The sequence below is a fragment of the Dioscorea cayenensis genome, chromosome 15, assembly GCF_009730915.1.
Source record: "Dioscorea cayenensis subsp. rotundata cultivar TDr96_F1 chromosome 15, TDr96_F1_v2_PseudoChromosome.rev07_lg8_w22 25.fasta, whole genome shotgun sequence".
In the NCBI taxonomy this organism is placed as follows: domain Eukaryota; kingdom Viridiplantae; phylum Streptophyta; class Magnoliopsida; order Dioscoreales; family Dioscoreaceae; genus Dioscorea; species Dioscorea cayenensis.
In genome coordinates this window covers 16,185,140-16,208,062 of record NC_052485.1, presented here as the reverse complement: position 1 = coordinate 16,208,062, position 22,923 = coordinate 16,185,140, and the positions used below count along the sequence as shown (strand labels likewise).

The 22,923-nt window shown below is 34.6% G+C and overlaps 1 protein-coding gene and 1 long non-coding RNA gene across 4 annotated transcripts; one reads left to right on the top strand and one right to left on the bottom strand.

Annotated features, from left to right (window-relative positions):
- Positions 1–287: 287 nt before the first annotated feature.
- On the bottom strand, positions 288–3,353 carry LOC120276975. 3 transcript variants are annotated; one of them, XR_005541422.1, is made up of 8 exons: positions 2,831–3,353; positions 2,444–2,688; positions 2,142–2,363; positions 1,696–1,793; positions 1,522–1,622; positions 1,251–1,332; positions 714–802; positions 288–483 (listed from the first exon to the last, which is right to left on the bottom strand). It is a non-coding gene; the product is annotated as an uncharacterized LOC120276975 (long non-coding RNA). The 3 variants fall into 3 exon arrangements; XR_005541423.1 differs by having other exon boundaries at positions 288–531; positions 1,255–1,332; XR_005541421.1 differs by having other exon boundaries at positions 1,255–1,332.
- Positions 3,354–16,800: 13,447 nt separating this feature from the next.
- LOC120277736 (14-3-3-like protein GF14 lambda) lies at positions 16,801–17,847 on the top strand. The gene is made up of 3 exons (XM_039284585.1): positions 16,801–17,130; positions 17,371–17,387; positions 17,739–17,847. The coding sequence occupies exons 1-3, from the start codon at positions 16,801–16,803 to the stop codon at positions 17,845–17,847; spliced, it is 456 nt and encodes a 151-aa protein (XP_039140519.1).
- Positions 17,848–22,923: the final 5,076 nt, after the last annotated feature.

Below are 22,923 nucleotides of genomic sequence, written 5' to 3'. Positions count from 1 at the left end.
CAAAAAAAGTAATGACATAAGGGTTCCAATTAATTAAATCATTGAACACTCACCAAATTTGAAGCAATTTAAATTTTAAACTAATTTCCAATCCACGAAATATGATTGGCACATATGGAAAAAAGAATTAAATTTAAAATGAGAGGAGGTTTAAACCTCTCCAATTCACCTTACCAAATCAACATCAAGAGGATTAGAGATCAACTACATAATGATATACATATAATCAATGCTCGGTCAGATAAAGAAAACCACCAATGAATCCAATTACTTAACACAGAAGAAAAGGGAAAAACTGGAATTTTCTTCACTAAAAATTTCAAAATTCAGGCGAGATTATTTAAAAAATTAAATGCATCAATATTTCCTTAGTTCCAAACAAATTGTGTAATTTACTAATAATATATATCTTGGCTGGGGAGAACTTTTGATTGTCTTCTGTTCATTCTTCATTAGTATTCATCAGGAGGAAAATCAGCAAGCCTGTGATTCATAGCAAAAGCTTTAATAGGCCTCATTATCCTTAATTTCCTACAAATGAATAAATTAAAAAGAAGTGTGCTGAGAATACTGTTTAGCACCTAAGAAAGTGGCCCATGTATATGTTAAGTGGAGTGCATGGTCCACTCAAATTTGATGAGCAAAAGAGTGTGTTGAGTATCTTTTTAGATTGTTCATTATGTAAAGCAAGAAAAATAAATAAAATAAAGGACCTGATGGCTAGCAATTGTTTCAGGCCACCCAACAATTGTGAAGAGGAATCCTACTTCTTCATAATATCTCAATGCAATTGCTCCACTCACTGCCATCAATTACCAAATGGCAAATGTTAAGATGAATTCATTACTCTGATTCTGATAGCAATGTAAAAAACATTAATTGTACCAAACTTTGTTTTATCTTCGCTTCAAAAATAAAAATCCTATAAGATGATTTCAAACTAAACATATAGAATAGAAATCAAACATAAATAGGGCACCCTACATAATAAGATGATTAAAAACCTCAATATAGAAATCAAACTGATCTCTTATATTTTCATTTCCCATTCTAATTTCTTAGTATCATATCAGCAATTTCCTAATTCAATGCCAAGATTCGATTTCTTAGACCAAATTAAAATTATGTTCCACAGGTATTTCAGTATAATCAAGCAAAGAAAATGCAAAAAGATAACAAAGCATGGCATAAAATTGGGTTTCAGAATTAAAAAAAAAAAATGATGGCAAGGATTAAATTTATTTTCATACTTACGAAGGCTTCAATATTAGCAGGAGATTCATCATTGGGACTTCATAGAATGGAAATAATACTCAACACTATGCTTTCAACCTGCATAGTTTAATAATCAAAATCATTAGCTGACAAACATGCATATTTCAACAATGTGATTACAGTTTGAAGTTTCTTTGTCAGGTATCTATAAAGTATGGCCATTGCAAGTGATAGAAAAATAAATGAATGAATAAATCATCATGATAAATTGCATATTCATAGAACAATGACTAAAAAAAACCTAACTGTATGAACAGGTGTCCAACGGTCACTTGCAAGCTCATACCCATTTGGGTCATCCCCTAGTGCATGAAGAATTGATATGCAAACACACCCATCAGGATAAACTGACAAACACAAACAAAAATCACATCTTTAAACAATCCAAGGTAGCCTACAAAGCATGTGAAAAAATCTAACCATTTGGGTGCCACATCTCCGATGTGAATCTAACAGTAGGAGTGCTATTGGGATAATTAGAAGGGAAGCTCATAGTTGCATTAAAATAACCACCCTCACTGCAAAAAATGTATCATTAGTGAGGTCAAACAAAAAGAAACAATAAAACAGTACACATAAAGAAAATCACACCAGTGAATCATCCAATCATCAAGTATAATGTCATCAATTAAAAATAAAAAATAAAAAACCCCATTCCTAATGTGAGATGTTCAGAAACAAAACCTTGGCAATGTCATGCGACCAAATAAAGAAAACTAAGCATATAAAATCCTTTATCAAAAGAAGATCAAAAGAAGCATAAGCAGATGATCAAATTTTCATATAATAAATATTGAAGACAATCCCCAGTCATTCTCAATGAATACAAATTCTTGATTTCATAAAACAAATATGAAAAAAATCACCTGCTTGGCCTTGTATATGGCGGCCCTTGTCGGGCCTCATGATATGAACGATGGGAGATCCTTTTCAAGGATGCGATCAACGAATCTATCCAGAATGGTCTCATCTTGCACTCTCACACATCGGAGCTGCTTCCGACTTCCTCATTGCAAGGGCAACTCCGGCTCTGGCTCCATTCAAGGTGGTCTTTGGCTACTCTTCATCTCCTTCTCTATCTCCAAACCCTAGAATACTCAAAATGGATCAAAACCATCAAAAGCCTAGATTTCAATCCATGAAATGCATGAAAAATCACAACCTTTACCTCAAATCTTTCTTTCAAATGAAGTAGATGAACAGATGGATCAAAAAATCCAGGATTTTCAGCAAAGAAATGAAGAAATTGGATAAAATTTAGGGGAAAATAGAATCAAAATGGGTTTTTTTTCACTCTTTTTCTTTTTTTTCCTCTTTCGCAGCCTCTCATGCCCTTACTTATGCTCATGTTCATCTCCGTTGGAGAAACCTCTCATTCCTCCATGAACCATGAAAATCTCTACCTCCATCATTCTGCATGGAAACCCAATCAAAACAGTAATCTCTTACAGATTTATAGCTCCAAAAGAGAATCATAGGAAGGAGAGCTAGAAAAGGGAACTAATTACAAAGGAAATGATTTGGGGAAAAAAATCCAAGAGGAGTAGAAGCATACCTCAGTAGTCTTTAGCACAGACACCAAACGACCCACTAAAACTCGCAAAGATTCACTCTTTTTGTTCTCAAAGAGAAGAAACAGAAGCCGGAGATGGAAGCCATTGGAGAGGTGGATGGTGGAGGAGGAGAAGGAGAGAGGAACTCAATAAGAATTTTGGAACCACTATGGAACAAAATTTCATTCAATAAAGATTGGATTTTTCCAGAATTTGATCCAGAACGTGGAGTACTGGATATTCTTCACCATGGCCTTGGAGATTCCACCCAACCCCGATGTCGTGGCTCCGATCACCTCATAGCCGTTAAGAACAACGACGGCGGCACCGGGAAGATGAAATTTAGAAACAACGCCATATCTCTCTCTCTCTCTCTCTCTCTCTTTTGCTCAAACAATGATGTGAAATGAAAGAGGAGAGATACCTTCTCTCCACTCTCCCGGACTCCGCACGACCACCAACGCCGCCGCCTCACCCTCCTTGACTGGTCTCGGCCACCTCCCTCATTTGCAAGCGATGCCGCCGCCTCACCTTCCTTGACTGGTCTTCTCTAGGGTTAGAAGGCAAGATCAACAAAACAATTCCTCTAATATGCTCACTCGCGGGTCTTCCAAATGTTTGGATATTAACATGTACCAGCAAGAGAAAACCAATTATAAGCGTGTACCCAAAAAAAGAAAGGCTTTCATGATAACAGATATAACATAACAACATGTCAACATCCAACCAATAAATAATAGCCAAATGTTCTATCAAGAATCAATTGGAAAAAAAGATTTTTAGGGGATAGCATTAAGAGTAAGTATATATATATATATATATATATATGCTAGTGCAATGGGGTGGACGACCCATATATATTTTGCCATATGTCAAATGTTACATGGCTGATCCATGTAACCGCTGGTCTTAAGGTCAGGATCGCCGCATTTACATAGTGGTTGACCATGGGAACCACGATGATCGAACACGTTTTTTTTAAATATTTTTTTAATTTATAGATATATAATATTTTTAAAATTTATTATTTATATATTTATCTAATATTTATTTTATTTTTATTATTGTTTAGTAATATATATATATATATTATCTTTATCGGATTTGATTTGATTTTTTTATATTATTATTATTTTCATCTAATTTGATTTTATCTGTTTTTTTATTATTATTATTATTATTATTATTATTATTATTATTATTATTATTATTATTACTACGAGGAAGTACCAAAAAATACCGCAATAGTTTTAAGAATTCCTTTTAATCCCTCAAAAGATTGTGTTTCCTCAGGGGTCCCTCCTTTTTTTGCAAATTATTTTTCAGCCCAAAACCAATTGACGGAGGCGTTAAATGGACTGTGAAATGACTTTGCTGGCCCTCAGAGAAGTTTTGTGCTCTGAATTAAATGGGGTTGAACTCAAAGCGGCTGATATGACATTTTTAACCCTGCCTTTTCCTTAGGAACCGCTGGCGAGGATGGTTGGGACTGCGAATCATTGGGATTCGGGAACGAAACCCTATCTTCCACCCGGTGCATCCTTTCGCCTTTTTCTTATATCGGTCGAAAAAATTGAAATCCTTTTTTTCGCTCATTTCTTTTCTTGCAAAACCTCATCTTCGAGATCACTGGCAAGTTTCATCCCTGATTTCCATTTGTTCGGGAAGTTCCTCGGCAAAGATCTCCGGCGACATTCTATGAAATCTTGGTGATTTACGTCAAGGGAAAAAGGCTGCACGAAGGTGAGAAGACATATCTGATTGCCATAAAATGAGGGTTATCTGAGTAGCTTTCCCTATTTTTTCTGTAATGTTGTGTGATTCCTTTGATAATATCGACATTCTTGTGTAAAGTTTGTCGCTTTTCCTGTGTAGACTGTGTGGTTTGATGTGTATACCATTATTTTTATCTCTTAGTAATTGAGTCTGTGTTTGCCTTTTTTATATAGATCAGAAGATGGCAACATACAATACTTGTAAACGCTCGGTGTTATCTGGGCCTAGTTGTTGAAACCATTGCAGAGTTGAAAAAACAAATAAACAGACACCATTGGGAGATACTTCATGGTATGTCGTTTGCCCATTTTATGGACGTCACTCCCGTACTGCAAGAGCGAGGGGTTCTCGATGCGGTATTGCAGTTGTATGACGAGAACCGCCAAATGTTTAAGATAGGACAAAGTATGCTTTCGTTCAGATTAGAAGACGTCACTCTCAGCCTAGGCCTCATTTGCCATAGAGATACTATCTCTTTCAAGCACGAGAGAGTCCAGACTGAATTTAAGAAGAACTTTCTGCATAAAATGCACAACTGTCACTAAGATGCAATCAAAGGTAGCCTACTGAGAATTATACGCAGCAAACATGGCGACCTGGAGACCTTTGTCAAACTCCTAGTAGTGTACTTCATGACAATGATTCTGTTCCCTAACACTTGTCTTAATGCGCCATCATTCGTAGCTAGGTACACCGACAATCTGGGGTCACTAGGCCGTTACGCATGGGTGCATGCTACTCACAAGTGGATGATGGAAGACATCCCTGCGACAGCCGGCTGTGTCAAACCTCATTGTAAAGGAAAATGCCCTAGTGCAGGGTATTTGAGAGGTTGCTCCATTGCTCTGATTATTTGGTTTTATGAGGTGACGGGCAGTGTTAAGAAATAAAGAATAGGCCAGTCACCCCGTCTCATGTGCTATGAGGATTATAGTTTCATCAAATCGACGTCTATCGAGCCGCTGTTGAACTCAATCAAAGGGAGAAAAGTAAGTTAATCCTATTGCTGTCCAAAATGATTGATAATTTGGATGAATGTTTTATTTCTAGTGTTTTACAATGTTGTACTGTGTACATTACTCGATTGATGTGTATAATGTTATGTTCCTATATATAATATCTATTTTCTTGTGTATATTTTATTGTTTTCTGTGTATATATAAAATTATTGTGTATAATATTGAATCTTAATGTTAAGATGTTTTGTGTTTACTTATCAGTTCTCCGCGCTTCTACCAGCTAACAACGAGGAGAATATATTAGTTGGTAATATTACGCGTGATCAAAAGCAAACCCCTGTCAGAAAATCGGAATCGAGCTACTATACAAGGCAGTCCCGACAACAAACAAGGCCCCCGACAGCTGGGAAAAAGCCAAGCGTTGAGCCAACAAAGAAGTGATGCCGGAATCAATCCCCTCCAACCACCCCTGAAGAAATTAGCCATCGACAGTCATCGGTAGAAAGGTCGGAGGAGGTTCCGCAAGGTGCCTATAAAATGCGGCAGTTATTGCAACAAGTCTTATTAGAGTTTTGTGACCTGCAATATCTTATAGACGAGCGTGAACGTGAAGATTCAAAGCCGAAAAGGTCTGAGTCACGGTCACCGCCTCAGGATTAAGTACCCCCTGTGAAGGCAACAGATATCAGTCGTCCCCCTTCGTTAGGACCGTCCCCTACTCCTGGCTTTAGGTTCAAAAGGGTAGCACGGTCTTGGAAAAGCCGTTCTAGTCAGTATAGTATGAAGTGTACGGCAAATGCGAAAATCCCTACACAGCAGGATAAAGAAGCTTCCAAAGATGTTCATGTTCCACCAACAGCTACTCAAGAAGAAGAGGCAGAAGCTGCATCACAGGTCCCTGCATCTGATTGCTCCGTCCGTGGTGATGAAATTCTAGTTCCTGAAGCCGGAATAGATGACATTTTGACTCATGCTCCGCCTCCTCAGGTGTCCACGGATGAAATCCCTTCTCATGTCCCACCTTCTCAGTGGCCACCCAGATCCCAGTAAAGGCACACATCAAAGCAGTCCATCTCTGAAAAGAGCTCCACCAAAATGAGCATCAGTGAATAAGACACCGCCAAAGCGGGTTCAGCCAAAGAGAGCCCCACCGAGAAAAGCTCAACCAAAGAGAGCTACAAGGAATAGGGGCCTAGCACAGAAGAACAAACTTGCTAAAAAGGTTTCCATCTCGAGTGACGACTCCGAAGATGATGAGGAGGCAGCAGTATTACATGCTGTAGACACATTACTTCACTCCCTGAAATATTTGAGAAAGGAAAAACCGAGAGAAGCGCCACTTGCGGTGGTCACATACCAGACTCAACCAATAGGGCAGGTGTATTTTGAGGATCAAAAGAAGGCTGAAACTGACTTCCTACCACAGAAGAAAACCTATTCAGGATTTGGAAAGCTTAAGCAATTCGAGAAAGCAACCCTCACCATCTTCCTCAACACACGTGGCGACGGGTACTTTTTCCTCTGTGGAGATATATTTGTACATGTTTAAATTATATATTATTCTGTGTATAGATATTATTTTCCTGTGTAAATATTTAGTTTCCTGTGTTCATATTTAGTTTCTTGTGTGTATATTTAGTTTCATGTGTAAATATTTAGTTTCATGTGTATACTTATGGACGACTTTGTGCTTCTTTTATCTAGTTCTGTTATATGGAGGGATGATAAAGACTACAGGTATACCACCTGTGTCCATCTGTTCGTCCTCCTCGATGGGAATAAAAATGTCCATGATGATGTATTGGATGCCCTCATACTCATGCTCTGTGCGGAATTGCTAACAAATCCATTGGCATTCAAGAAACGTGGCGTTGTCACACAACCCCTAGCTCTTGCTATGCAAAAGTTGTAATTTACAATGGAATAAGCATTGTACCTGATGGAAGATGTCATATACGGGTACAAGGAAGCTGACCTTATACTTATGCCAATCTTACTTCATGGTCATTACCATCTGCTCGTTTTGGACAATGAGAAGCAGAAGTACATGCGCTACTCATCCCTGAGGTCAGACATTTACAATTCCGACGCTGTCGACATGGTAAGTATGGAAAATATATTCTGAAACTACACTATGCTTTCCTACGTAGTTCTATTTAGTGACTAACAAATTCCATTAATCTATTTAGCAGGATCTCTTTCAACTATGTATCGATATCAACACATCAAGTAATCTATTTTGGTACTTCCCACTTGAACATGTGCGAGACTGCCTGCAGCAGGCACCCGGCACTGTTGATTGCCCAGTGTTTTGCATGCGATATATAGAACAGCTTCTAAACGGGGAAGAATTGTCCATTTCACAGTCGGACATCCAAATCCTCCGCTTCTGCTATGTTGCCCGTATACTACTTGACACGATGAAGAGAAAAATAATACCAAGCACTAGTATGAAGATTGACACTAAAGGTCAAAAGGATGCCACCGTGGAGATGTACAGCAAAGGTGAGAAGGAAATGGAATGTGAGAATGAGCCCGCCAGGGAGAAGGACGACTAGGGTGACAAGGAAATAGAATGTGAGAAGGAGGCTTTTGGGGAGGATAACAAAGGTGAGAATGAAAGAGAAGGCGAGAAGGACGCCGGCGAGGAAAACGACAACCAAGGTGACAAGAAAATGGAATGTAAGAAGGTTACTGCTGGGGAAGACAACAAAGGTGAGAAGGAAAGGGAGGGTGACAAGGTGGCCGCCTGGGAGGACACCCAATGTCAGAAGGAAAACGAAGGAAAAGGAGGCTGACGGGGAGGACATGCAAGGTGACAAGGAAAGAGAAGGTGAGAAGTATACAGAAGGTGGCTTGGCCACCACCAGGGAGAAGAACAGCGACGTTGAAAAGGTCGCATAACGTGAACTGCAGACCGCTGGGGAGAAGAACGACCAATGTTAGAAGGCCACCGAAGGTGACAAGGAACATTCCGACGAGGAGAAGAACACTATCACGGAGAAGAATGAGAAGGATAAGGACGAGAATAAATCCACTACTGAAGATGCTACCCACCATGAAGTGAGGCAGGAAAAGGAGAACCAGGAGAATGCCAGACATTCAACACCGAGGCAGCTGTTGACTTAAATAATTATCCAGCTGTAACTGCACAGGAGTCTGAAAATGTTGTGGCCGAGGATATTGAAAAAAATGTATAAGGTACTGAACAGAAACATAAACAAGAAATGTATAAGTTATTGGAAACAAACATGAACAGTTATGATATTACATATGAAATCTTGTGTTTGTAATGACTATGCTTGTCTATAATTGAAAATTTCATTATGCAATTACATATCATACATACGAAATGCCATACATTACGGATGTACTACACGGTAAAACATATTTAATACACAGTAACGCCAAAGTATATATAGACAAATTGATTTTATACACAACAAAAGTGAAATATACACAAAGAATGAGGTTTACACACACAAACAGGAGAAATAAAACAGGTACCGCAAAAATATTAAAAAAGTCATGCTAATGAACATGCAAAATAAAAATCAAATATCATACGCTACCGTTAGGTTTAGCATGGTCAGTCCGCTATGACTGCATTACATGATCGCCGAATATGACCAGTTTCGTGACATCGGCTACAATATAATTCACGGACATCAAAGGCTTATGACTCTATTCTCTTCCTCCTTGGGTGGCCTGGTCATTTCTTTAATATTGGTTGCGTAAGTTGTAGTTCGCAGTTGTCATCGGATGGTTTGTCACTGTCAGGAACAAGGGATATTAGATTCGTATACGCACGACGATACCATTTCACTGTGAAGTAATCATCAACATAAGAATGGGCATTCGTGTCTGTTTGCATAATCGCGACACATGCATGCTTGCATGGTAGACCGCCCTACTCTGAGGAAATGACTGTCATCAATGATTTGCTCAACCTTTTTTTGTATTTCATGACAGAGGTGTGTATCCCACCTGTTGGATTGTTCACATCTTTCGGCTAACATATTCATAAATTTAAACCTGGAAAAAGACAGTTATACAGGAAATCAATATATTTAAACGGAAATATCTATTTATACACAGTAAAGTAAAATTTATACACATAAACATAAATAAATACACAGGAAACCTATATAACACACAGAAACGGTCATATATTACATACAAACACATATTCATACACAGTGGGCAACTAACCTGATAGAATCAACCATGCTTGTTATTGGTAGATGATGTGCCTCTTTAATCCAAGAATTGAAGGCTTCTGCCACGTTGGAATACATCTTGCACCATCGCATTCCTTTAAATAAAAAGTTCGACCAATGATCAACGTCAGATTTATTCATCAACCAAGAGTGTGCGCCGGCCGATAGACATGCAAGTTCACGAACTGCATCATCGAACTCCTTCAAAGTGTATGCAAACACAATTTTCACGATTACTGCCCAGCATTGCATTCGCAAAGATTTAGCAAGACTAGAGTTGATCTTCATGAAGTTCGTCTCCAAATGACGTAGGCAATAACCATGTGGTGATGAGGGGAAGACTCGCACGAGGGCATTTACCAGGCCCTTCGATCAATCTGGTATGAATGTAATAATTTTATCGTAGGTATCTTAACCGTACAATGCCTCTCCAAGAGTAGCTAGAAACCAAGTCCAGTTTTCATCAGTTCCATTGTCGACGATAGCAAATACTACATGGAATAAACCATCATTGCCATATTTCGTTGTTACCCCTAGCAGAATCCCACCATACTTGGCCATCAAATGGGTTCCATCAATAAAAAGTAATAGCCTGCACGCATGCTTGAATTCCAATAAACAAGCCCCAAATAAAAAAAAACATACTTAAACCACTCGCCATCTTTGTCAGTGGTAACAACGCTACCGGGATTTGTCTCAGATGCTTTATCTACGTACCATAGAAGCAAATCATAGCTACTAACCTCACTACCATAAATCACCGACCTCGTAACCTCCTTCCCCATCCAAGCACACTTGTATGGAAGACGAACACCGTGGTCACGCAATATGTCTTTCTGTATGTCAACAGCTCTTTATAATGGTGTTTCTCTTAATTTATGTATGACATGTTCAGAAATCCACTTCTTGCTTCCTTTGGGATGTGTTGTAGTACCAATTCCTCCTCCACAAATGTGAGTTGTTCGCATTGTCTTCAACCGGAACGTGTCATGAATTCCCTCTTTAGAAGCATGCACTCGCCATTGGCATTCCTCAGCAGCGCACCTTACAGTCACTCGAAGTTTGTCATTTTTTATAAATGTAAAGTTAAAATTTTTCCTTATAGCATAGCTTCGCAGGCAATCTTTAAAGTGGTCTGTATTCTCAAACCATTGGCCTACTTGAGTGGAACCATCATGTGTATCGGTAAACCCAACAATACTGAGCGCCCCAAAAGAATTATGTTGGGATAGAAAACTATCGCCATTGGGATTGACGCTATTTGATGATGACCCTCTGTGTTAAAAAAATACACACAATCAATAATAATACACAGAAAACATAAATGTTATACAGGATATAGATATTATATACAGAAAATAGATATTATACATAGGAAACAGATATTATATGCGGAAATCATTCTTAATATAGTACCATATATTAATACACATGAAATATTTGTCATTCACAGTACTATCATATAGAACAAAGGAACACATAAAAAATAAGTAACTAGTGAAATCAGTGATTGTAGTATTACGATGGGATCAAGGAGGCTGAGTTTCCATATGCAGAGACACTCACATCCTCGATGATGATGTCTATGACAAATTTGTTGAAACTATGATACATATGACACATGCATTTAAAATCGGCGTCAGACTCAATTGGGCAAAGCGTTCTATTTGCGTCAGGCGTTACGAACTTGACTCTCACTTGAGAAACATTTACAGCCAAGTGTGCACATATCTCACCCATGACTAACTCCCATGAACTTAAAACGGTAAATTGAAACACACGTCCTTCACCTTTGCAGCGCGCCACGGCGGAAAATGTTTCCATTTTTAATTACGCCTACATGAAATGCAAAAAGCTTGTAAGAATCTACACAAACAGAAAAATGACAAAAATGAAGAAGTTTGTTATATTACAGACCCAAGAACATGGAAAATAACACGCAAGAGCATGGAAAATAACACGAAGAAGAAGAAGACGACAAAGAAGAAGAAGACAAGATGAAAACAAGAAAAAGGTTAACAAGATGAAGAAGAAGTAGGTTAAGAAAATGAAGAAAAAGAAGGAGAAGAGCATGAACAAGATAAAGAAGAATAACAAGAAGAGGAAGAAGAACAAGAACAACAACAACAACAACACCAACTTGGGTGTAGATATCTTCACTTCAACCTGCTAACTAAACAAGATGGAAGACGAAGTTGAACTTTGGCAACCAAGCCGAGATAAACAAGGAGAAGTTCAAAAACAATGGCAACAATAAGGAGTGAAATATCATCTCTTCTTTGACAAAGAAGCCATTGGAAGATATGGCCATACTTTACATTAAATGTGATGTGACTTGGAGGGAAACTTTTTTTTTCCTTCTCACTGGTAATCTTGAGATTTGGATATTTTAAATCGCCTCGAGATCATGCTCTCGGCTGATCTTGGGATTTGAATATTTTGGATCACCTCGAGATCTGTGCGCTTGGCTGATCTTGGGATTTTAATATTTAAGATTGTCTCAAGATCTGTGTTCTTGACTAATCTTGAGGTTTATATGTTTTAGATTGCCTTGAGATATATTCTCTTAGCTAATCTTGGGATTTGAATATTTAAGATCACCTCGAGATATGTGCTCTTGGGCAATTTTAGAATATCTGAATATTATGAAATTTGTCAATCATATATTATCATAATTCCATTATCATTTGGCTATATATGATTATCATAAACATATTTTAAAATTTTGATTTGATTTGAATTAGGGCATGTATAATTAATTAATATTTGAAATTTTTTATATAAACAATCTTCATCAAAAGCAAATGTCCCAATTGTAGCCTTACCTTCATTATCTACTTTATACTTCAAAATACATTGCTTTATATCTCTAGTTTTTCTCAAAGGACATGATGCAAAATGATCATGTAAATGTTTAGTCTCATTCTTTGTATCCCCTCCAAGTTTCTTTTAACAATAATTGCATATTTCCTTCCATTTATCATCTATCTTTTGTTTCTTACAATGATTCCATGCAACTGATTTTAGACTAGTCTTAGTGCCCAACTTCAATTCTTCACTTTCATTTGTTGGTAATGTTTGACTTGATCCAACCGGTGTTGTTGTATCAATATGTGTTCTAGATTGTTCAAAAGTTTGTTGTTTTATAAATTGTCCACAATTTTCAAGATGTACAATATGCAAATTCTCTTCATGATTACCCTCATCCATGATAACACTTGATCACCTACATTGACACCATTATTATAAACTAGCGAGCAAACTAAGCTATAAATCATAATTTGAATATTGAAAAAAATTAAGTAAAAAAGATAACAATCAGTACTTGATAACAAGAAGAGTTAAAGAAAATTAGTTCTCAAACATTTTAAATGATAAATTCTTTACAACTAGACAATCATTTATGATGGTAAAATCGAATTTTATGAAAAGGAAAACAAGAGAAACTCTTGAATAAACAAATTTTGCACTGGATGAAAAAAAAAATTAGGTATGCATTTAAGCATTAGATGTATGACAGAGGCTTACCTACTATGGAAAATAGAAGAACTCTTTCTTGTATCTCTCTCCCTTGTGGGACACCATCACCAACATCGGCAAAATTGCGTTCTTTGATTATGAAACAAAAATCCAAAATATACTCAAAATCCAAAAAAAATAGGTGGAAGCATTTGATGAATTATAGAGAAGATATGAGAAGATTTTGAGGATTTGGAGATCATGGATTCAGGGGCTTGGAGGCGATATCAAAAGAATTTACTCAAATAAGGATTCTATTACTTTTGTATTTTGACGAGTCTCATGATGCCTGCTAGGTTGGTGAGAGACTAAGAAAGTGAAAGTTATGTGAAATGGAAGCCAAAGGTTGTGATTGTTCTTGAGTGCCAATGTGTGAATCTCAAGGCACAAAGCAACATGAGCCGTCACATGGGTTGAAAACTTGAAATGGGTAGTGGGTGGTATCTTTTTTATTTTTTTTATTATATTATATCATATATATATATATATATATATATATATATATATATATATATATATATATAATTTCGGGTAGAGGACTCCGCGAGGCGGGGAGATCACTCCCTGGCCCTACCCCCGCTACAGTGACAGGGAAATTTTTTTTCCCCGTGCCCGCATCCGCGGGGGAGAGAACTGAGGATTCTCCATCCCATGCCCATCCCTACTAATATGTGCACGTTATATACATGTTTTCGTACCCTAAATCCATCATTATACTTGTTCTCAAACTTACTTTTGTGCATGTGTGGTACTATTGTGGGTATTTTTGTTACTTGTGCAGGAATAGGGGGCTCGACGTGATTTGGAGCAAGGTTGTCAGATCCGGACCGGCCCGGTTGGTTCAACCAGAAAAACCGAAAACCGGCCATGTGGCCGGCCCGGGTATACCCCATTGAACCGGGTATGAAAAAACCCAGTGTTAACCGGGTGACCCGGGCGGGTCAATCGGGTCACAATGTTAAAATTTTTTTTACAATATTTAATAATTTATTATTATTTTCTCATTAGAAACAATAAAACCATGTATATTTATTAATATTAATTTATAATTTATAATCAATAAATAGAATTTTAAATATATATATATATATATATATTATAAACATACCAACAAAAATTAACATGTAAAAATAAAATTTATTAATATGTTATGTAAATACTTTTTAAAAATTAATTTATTAAGAAAATAAAACAATAAATGTGTGTAATTTTATTATAAAATATAAAAATAAAGTATTCTAATTAAATAAAAAATATAAAAAAATTTAAAACAAAATAAAAAATCAATTGAGATATAAGAATTAGTGAATTAAATTTTTTATCTATTCTAACAAAATCAACTAATAAACAAACAAATAAATAAATAACATTGAGAGAAGTTTTATAATTATATATTAATATATTAAATTTGTAATATAAAATGTAAAAATAAATGACATAATTATAAAACACAAATATATATAAGGTCATTTATCAATTCAAATATCAAATTTGAGTAGTTTTTTATATTATATTTATGGTTTTAATATTATATTTGCTCATTATTAATTATTATAATATTTTTTTCATTTTTTATTATTGATCCCGGTTCAATCCCGATTTGACTCGGACGAACCCATTGACCCATTGACCCCTTGGCTTAGTTGGGTCAATGCCTTAGCCGGGTCTGACAACTTTGATTTGGAGTGAAATGGGGAAGAAAACAGAGAGAATGCCTTTTAGGTGCTAAGTGATCAAGCTGGACACGGGCGAGACACGCTCATGTCCTTTCCACTGAATACCTAAGCCTGGCGTGCGGTTCAAAGAGAAATCCGTGTAGAAGGGTGTTTTTAAGCTTGACACGATCTAAACACAATCATGTCTGTGCCACTGAAACACCCAAGGCGATGGCAAGTTTATTCAAGAAGTGGTGACATGTTTTGGGTGCTCCTAACACGATCGTGTCACACCAATGTAAGGTCAGGACACGACCGTGTCCCTTCTACTGATTTTTCTAGGGCAACAAGGAGCGAGTTTGAGGCACAAGGGAAGTGGTGTTAGCACACAGAGCTCAACATTGGAGGCAAATCTTGAAGAGAAGGGAGTCATGTCTTTTTTCTTTGGATTTATTGTCATCTCCTCCATGTATACCCACCCATTAGGGGCTAGCAGGCCACGGTGCCCCGGGGTGGGAACTATATCACTTTATATGCTTAAACACTTGCTTTCTTCTTGATTTACGGAGTTCTTTTGGTTTCTTGTGTTTAAGCTTGTGTTTACAAAACTTGATGTGCTTGATATGCTTATTTGCTTAGGTAAAACTCGATGGTGGATTGTCACAGTTGTCATTGCCCTAGGTAATGGCAAAACTTGGTGAGCATTGAACCTATAGTTATCTCTGCAAAACTTGACTTAGTTAAGAGCTATAGTTGCAACATTGCTCTTGAGCACACACTAGAACCCAAAAATGTACCTGGTAAGTCATGAGAGCGAGTGAGCATCACTTAGTGTATAGGAAACATCCCGGGGCATTGTTCTCTTGTTGTTGAAACTCAATCCAAAATGCCTATTGTCTTACCTCTTTTACTTTTCTATTCATCTGTATTAATCCAATCATCAATTCACTTTAACTAGGGATCAGTGGTAAGTGAGTATTTTAGTCCATTTCCTGTGGTTCGATAATCCTACCCCTCACGGGATACCACTTTACTATTTGTGTGCAACCCGTGCACTTGCGGAGATCACATCACCTACACATGGATAATATTAGGTCAACTGCAACATCTGAGGGTTTGATGGTAAATGAATAGGAATTATATCATGATGTTACAAAAGAACCTAGCCATAGTCGTGTTTTTGGATTAAGTACAAGCATTCAAGGAAATAAGTGTATGGTAGTAGTTCTTCTCAAACATGTAGTAAAAGATGCAAAGAAATTCAACAAATGAAGGAAAAAGAATGGGAGGACCGTTTCAAGCTAATACATTGATAAATTGCAAAAACAAGTACCCGTTATGGTTCAAGCAGTGTTGCAAAATTTGGGATTATCTAATATACAATTCGCTACTCATGTATAATAATATAATTTAGGCCATGTTTGGATGCATAATAAAATTTTCCATAGCAATTTTATTCCATAGGATTCGCATGTCATTTCTGTGGAATTTACTACAGAAAAAATTGCTTACGGAATAGTGTTTGGATATGCACAAAAAAATTGTCCTTGGAAATTTAATTTTGAAATAAAATTAGCCATTAGAGTTCTTAACTATTATTATTTATTTTTTTGTAGATAAGTCATATTTTTATTCATTTTAAAATTTTATTGTTATTATATAGTTATTTAAATAGTTGGGGAAGGATAAGGGATTATCTATAAAAAGAATAAATAATTTTTAAAAAATTAAAGAAAAAGGAATAAATAAAAATAAAAATTCAAGTTTTTCAGGGGATATAAAAAGAAGAACACATGGTCATCATCTTCAGAGTCTTCATCTTTTCTCTCGAGCTCTAGTTCCAATGGCGGAGATGGCGGAAGGGCGAACTTGTGAGGAGTGGGAGTACCTCACTAAGTTAGCAGAGCAAGCGGAGCACTATGAGGAGATGGCCATGTTCATGAAGAACCTCGTCCAGTGCTTCTCACCGGGTGAAGAGCTCATGGTGGAGGAGTGGAGCCTCTTCTCCGTCGCTTATAAGAACATGGTCAGACCTCACCTAGTGGCGTGGAGGATCGTCTCGTCGATCGAGCAAAAGGAAGAGTCATTCCGGAATGAGGATCACATTGTGCTTATGCGCTGGTACTGTGGTCGGATCGAGAGCGAGCTGAGTTCACGAGGTGAGAGAGACGAGGTTAATAGCCCGTAAAATAAAGGCAGAAAATAATTTGGTTCCCACCTCTCTTCAACTTACTATGGAATTAGATGATTCCATAGTAATTTAATACTGTAAAAATAATGTCCAAACAACATTTTTATTATAATTTCCTACATAATATTAAATTCCATAGGAACTACCACCATTCCTATGGAATTTAGTGGTACCCAAACAGACCCTTACTGTTTTTAATTATTATGTCTATATGATTTTTAGATTATTGCTAATGCAAAGTATGTCTTTATGTTATCTTAATTTATGATCTCCAATTCTTTTCCCCATTTATGTTCTCTTTTTCCTTTTCCTTTAATACTATTATATTTATAGTATATTCAAAATCCTCTAATTAACTATCTCATCACTAATATTATTTAATACCCATACCTAATTTATATGCATATTTTGCTTTAATGCTCATTTTTTTTCTTTTAATAGTGTAGTATTGATTTCTAAATTATTTTCATTTATTATGTTTGTGTGTAGAGAGTGGTAATGATCCTAGAGATGTGATAGCTAATTCTCAATAATAATAAAAATACAAGAGATGCATCTAATGAAAATGTTAATGAAAAAAATGACAATAGAAATAGTTTGGAGGAAGATTCCGAAAAAGATGATGATGATGATGATGATGATGATGGCAACGAAAATGAAGATATTGGTAAAGATGACGATGATGATGATGATGATTGAAGATTTAAATGTTTTGAATGTTTCAACTCTCATTGAATTTCATTTTTCAAACTTTTATCTAGTCTTTTTTCTCATAAAAGTCCATAACACTTAATTTCATACACTTATTTAGTTTCATGTTTTGAACTTTTATTGTGTTATTGTTCTGTAAAAGTCTATAATACTTAATTTTGTTGGACATGAATTGATGTTGTTAACCTTCTATTGGGTTCACATGTTAAATTGACTCAATGTTGTTATAAATGAGTTTGTTATGTGTAAGCTTGTTGTTATATAATTTCAATTATATTGCAATATAGAATTCTAATTAATGAGGTCTAGGCTACCCATTTTGGTCATGAAGCATTTGCGACGACTTGGTCATAAATAAGATTTAATTGCAATGGACACAATTCATAGCAAAAATATTCATTTGAGACCAATTCCGATTGATAGCAAATAACACTCATTTGGGACGATCCAGAAGTTGTAAAAAATATTTATTCCCAACTGGTAATAGTTGGTCATAAATAATAATTTGTTGTGGCGGCTTACTCTTTGTTGCAAATAATATCTTTTGCGACTGACAATATGTTGTCACAAATAACACCAATTGCAATGACTAGTTACCGTTACAAAAAAACATTTCATCGCCTTAATTCGTCACATTATTAATTTTTTTGTGACTAGATATTTAATTTCTGCGACGGCACGTTGATGTGCAATAACTATTTTTTGTGACGGTTGGTTGCAAAAACTATCTTTTGCTGTGGAAGCAGATACGACGATATGCGACGGCCATATACCGTCGCAAAAAACATTTTGCGACGACATTTAAGTTTTTGCGATGGCAACCGGTCATACCAAAAAGGAGTTTTTATTGTAGATTTATAGTTAATTTGTCAATTTTCTCTTACGTATTCTATGTATAATATTAGAAATTAGGTAATTAAATTACTTTGTTTATAATTTGAATTATATGCCTATATCTGATATTGCCATAATTCTATGTCAATTTTGTTTAGTTTTAATTGTTTTTTTACTATTTACTTGCATCATTTTATTAAATTATTAATTAAAAAAATTTAGGGTTAATAATATGGAGAAAATTCTATTAAAATTTGTGTTACAAATAAAAAATACATATTTTCAAAACTATTATAATTGCAAAAATCCCGACTATGCATAGCGAGGGAATTTATCTAGTTTATATGTATGGTTCATCAACAAACGTAACTTCCATGGCTTTTAGTAAAAGAAAGTTGAATGATATCTCATTTCTTACCTTTCGAATTAAACCCATTGATAGCCCCTATTGTTCATTTCAACCCATCCATGCAACACTGTGACTCATATATTTATATATATATATATATATATATATATATATATATATATACACACTAATATAATTACCTCACTCTGCTTTGAACGTTTTGCAATTTTGATGGTTTTAAAATATGTATATTTATGTGAAATAAATATTGATGATAATTTTCATTTATAATAAAGAAAATGGATACTAAAACAGTGTTTACTTATTAAGTTTTGAAAGCATTCCCATGGAAGATCTTCGTCGTCATAGCCTATGTCCATCAAAGCTTATCAATTCACAACAATTGTAGTTAGATATATGTAGTGTGTGAACTACTATGCAATTTGGAATTATGCAACATGCATGTACATATCATAACTGCATGACATTTGCACAGTGAGCATTTAATCAAGGTTGAAGTTAGCAGGCGCAACCCTAGTCAACTAAGCTAGAGTCCTCCATAAAGGATGTGAAGCCCATCATCCTATGCATGTTTCAACAATTAGTAACAATAAGTAAAGAAGTGAAATGTAAGTTTCTTTAATTGTTATTAAATAAATATACATAGGAATAAACTAAGGGATGTTATGCATAGTTTCCATTTTTTTATAATTACTTACATCAAAATCTATTTCAACGAATGCCAAACTGATAATTTGTGTAGAATTAGAATTATACAATTCCAAAGTCTTACGATTCTAAGTTTTACTTTTGATTTACCAAGTCTTCAACCAATATTAATTTTTTTTTGTACACATTCTTAATGGGAATATAAATCAATACAAAACTTAGTTATTATGCTTTTAAATTTGACAAAATGGATTTAAAAAACATTTGGTAGAACACTTATTTAGTTTTCAACTATCTGCAAATTTATCCAAATAAGAACATATCAAACATATGTGATATTTTCAACAAAATGAACACAACCACAACAAATGAATGAACAATCGAATTATAAAAGGAAGAAAACTATGACCAACTAAATAGTAATATTATAGACACATGGGAGCATAAAATTGTTATGTGAAAAACAAAGTTATACCGAAAATGGGAAATGTATGAATTATATTGAAAGAGTAACCAACACAAAAAATTTGTTATTCATTTTCATTAAAATTTGGCCAATATGAACAGTTCCATAATTTAATTTCCTTTATTTTAGTCTTTCATTTCTTCTACAATAGTCCAAAAATTATTAATATTAATCGGAAGGTCTTATTAAATATTTAATATTAAACAAATTTCTCTTAACCAAATTAATGCCATTAAATCTCTACCATAATTAATGTATATTTTTATAAACGATGTTTCTTGATTGGAATTCATCATATTCACTTAATTATAATTATAAAGTTCCTCAAAGTCGAAACTAAATTATAAAATACACTTTCATTGTTTCTTGAAATATAATCTATTGCTCTCATAACTTTTTTTTTATTTTCCATATCTATTGTAATACCAAATATCTTAATACTATCGGTTTTCATTAGAAGATATTATTAAATATTTAATAGTAAACCAATTTAATACCCTTAACAAAATTAATAGCATAAAGCCTTTCTTATTAACAATAATTAAAATACAACATTCACTTAATTCTTTTTTTTAAAAATAATATCCCTTGATTGAAATTTATTTTAACCACATAATTATATTTTCAAGTCCCTCAAGAAAATAATGAAATTATAAAATGTTTTTTCCTTCTTTTTTTTTTTTGAAGTATTATATATTGGTATGGTATTGGTTTTTCCCCGTATTTAATGTAATACAGAATAAATTTTTTAAATATTTTTTAAACACAAAAGTTTAAAAAAAAATTTTAACAAAGATTTCCATTTTCTAGAGGATATCAATTTTCATTGGAAAGTCTCATTGATTTTTTAATGTAAAAATAATTTAATACCCTTAACAAAAATTAATGCAATTGAATCCGTTTTATTTTTTATTTTTTGACACAAGATGATAAACGTCACGGTCCCCCCACTAGGGGAAGTCAAGGACATACGCCAGAGCATCGCTCCACAGCACCCTCACCCAAGCACAAAGCATCACGTGGAGCAAGGCTTGAACACGCGACCTCCATAAAACTCTTGGGGACCCGGTACCACTAGGCCATTAGGCCGGTGGTTGAATTCGTTTTATTAATAACAACATAAAAATTAGAATATAAGTGAAATGCTCTTAAGGCAAATTATTCATCTACTTTAAATATATATATATATATATATATATAGATGTATAAAGAATAGCCTCATATTTTTAATATACTTTAAGTGATATATAATATACAATTTTAAAATAAAACAATTTAAAATAATTTTTTTTCGTAAAGAAGAAATAAAATATTTAGAAATCTTTTTTTTATTTATAGAGACATATTTGATTTATCAAAATGTTTTATTGCATAATTCTTTAAAAAGATATTTAGATTATTTACATGTATAAAAAATTATTTTAATATAAGGTGGAAAAGCACATGTGGCAAGCTGCATAGATGCCACATCACTGGGGAATACCATCTCAAAAGCCAAGTAATATATTGATCCCCCAAAGTCTTCCACTATCATCGGCAAATGATGAAAAATGTCTTTTTCTCTTTGGAAAATCATGGACAAGTAATTTTTTTTTTTACATACTAAATTTATGTAAATTACTAAGGGTATCTATAAATTCACTAGATTGCCACTTCTTTTACATAAATGCAAGTTCTATTTGAAGTACACAATTTGGTGATTAGCTAGAATTGATGGATGCTTGTTCCTTTGCTCTCATTGAATTGGTTTGGTGAAGTCCCAAGTGTCAAGAGCCATCAAAGTTCGATAATGAAAAGGATTTTGGAATGGCAATAACAATTAAAGGCTTGGGAATAGTTGGAATGTCAAAATCTTGGAATTGATTGAGAAAACACTAGTTATATTGTTTGTTTTGGGACCAGCCCCACGTATTCAAACCACTTAACTTTTAAAGCATCCAATAACCATTTATTAGATTCTAAGATATCACAGCAGACCACAAAACCAGCTTAATCTCCTTTTGGTGGTCCATTCCATATAGCTAAATGCATCTTCAATTGATGTTTGATTAAAATAAAAAAATAACTTATGTTAAAATAAAAAAAATTCTACTGCTTTGTAACTTTCGAGAAGTGACATCACTGTTTCTCTCACAAAAGATCCCCATTCAGGCCCATAAACAATATTGATAAATAGTATATATCATAAATATATATTATATAAACAGTAAAAAAACAATACTGTCGGATAAAATATTCAAATTTTTACTTTTTTTTTTATATTTTTGTGTCATATCATTGACCTATCTAATAATTGACACTTTACATATCTTTTGAAATTAATTGTTATCTAGATAGAAGGTGAGATGGTTTGGACAGTGAAACCTACTTTTCATGTAGTTTTGATTGTCTTTTTTCGGGTGAGAAGGGTGAAAATTTTTGAAAACTATTTAATTAGTTAGTGTTTCTAGGATAAGAGCTATATATTAGATCGTGTTGTATGGTATAAAGTAAATAATATTTCTATCTTGTCTTTAATTGTATCATTTGCTTGTCCAATCATGTCTGATTTATTTATGTTTTCAAATGCACATGAAATAGCACAACTCAATTATGGCTGCTGATATAGGAAAATACACACACACGTGGCATGATAAGTGGTGGGATTATGTTAAAAATATGTGAGAAAGAATTCTAAAGGGGGGAAATAATTTTAGTGATTTATTAAAAAGATGACGATACCATCTAAGTTGTCTTTAATTCTTCG

What these genes read in the sequence shown, in the direction of transcription:
- LOC120277736 (XM_039284585.1), top strand. Translation starts at nt 16,801, where the DNA reads ATGGCGGAGATGGCGGAAGGGCGAACTTGTGAGGAGTGGGAGTACCTC.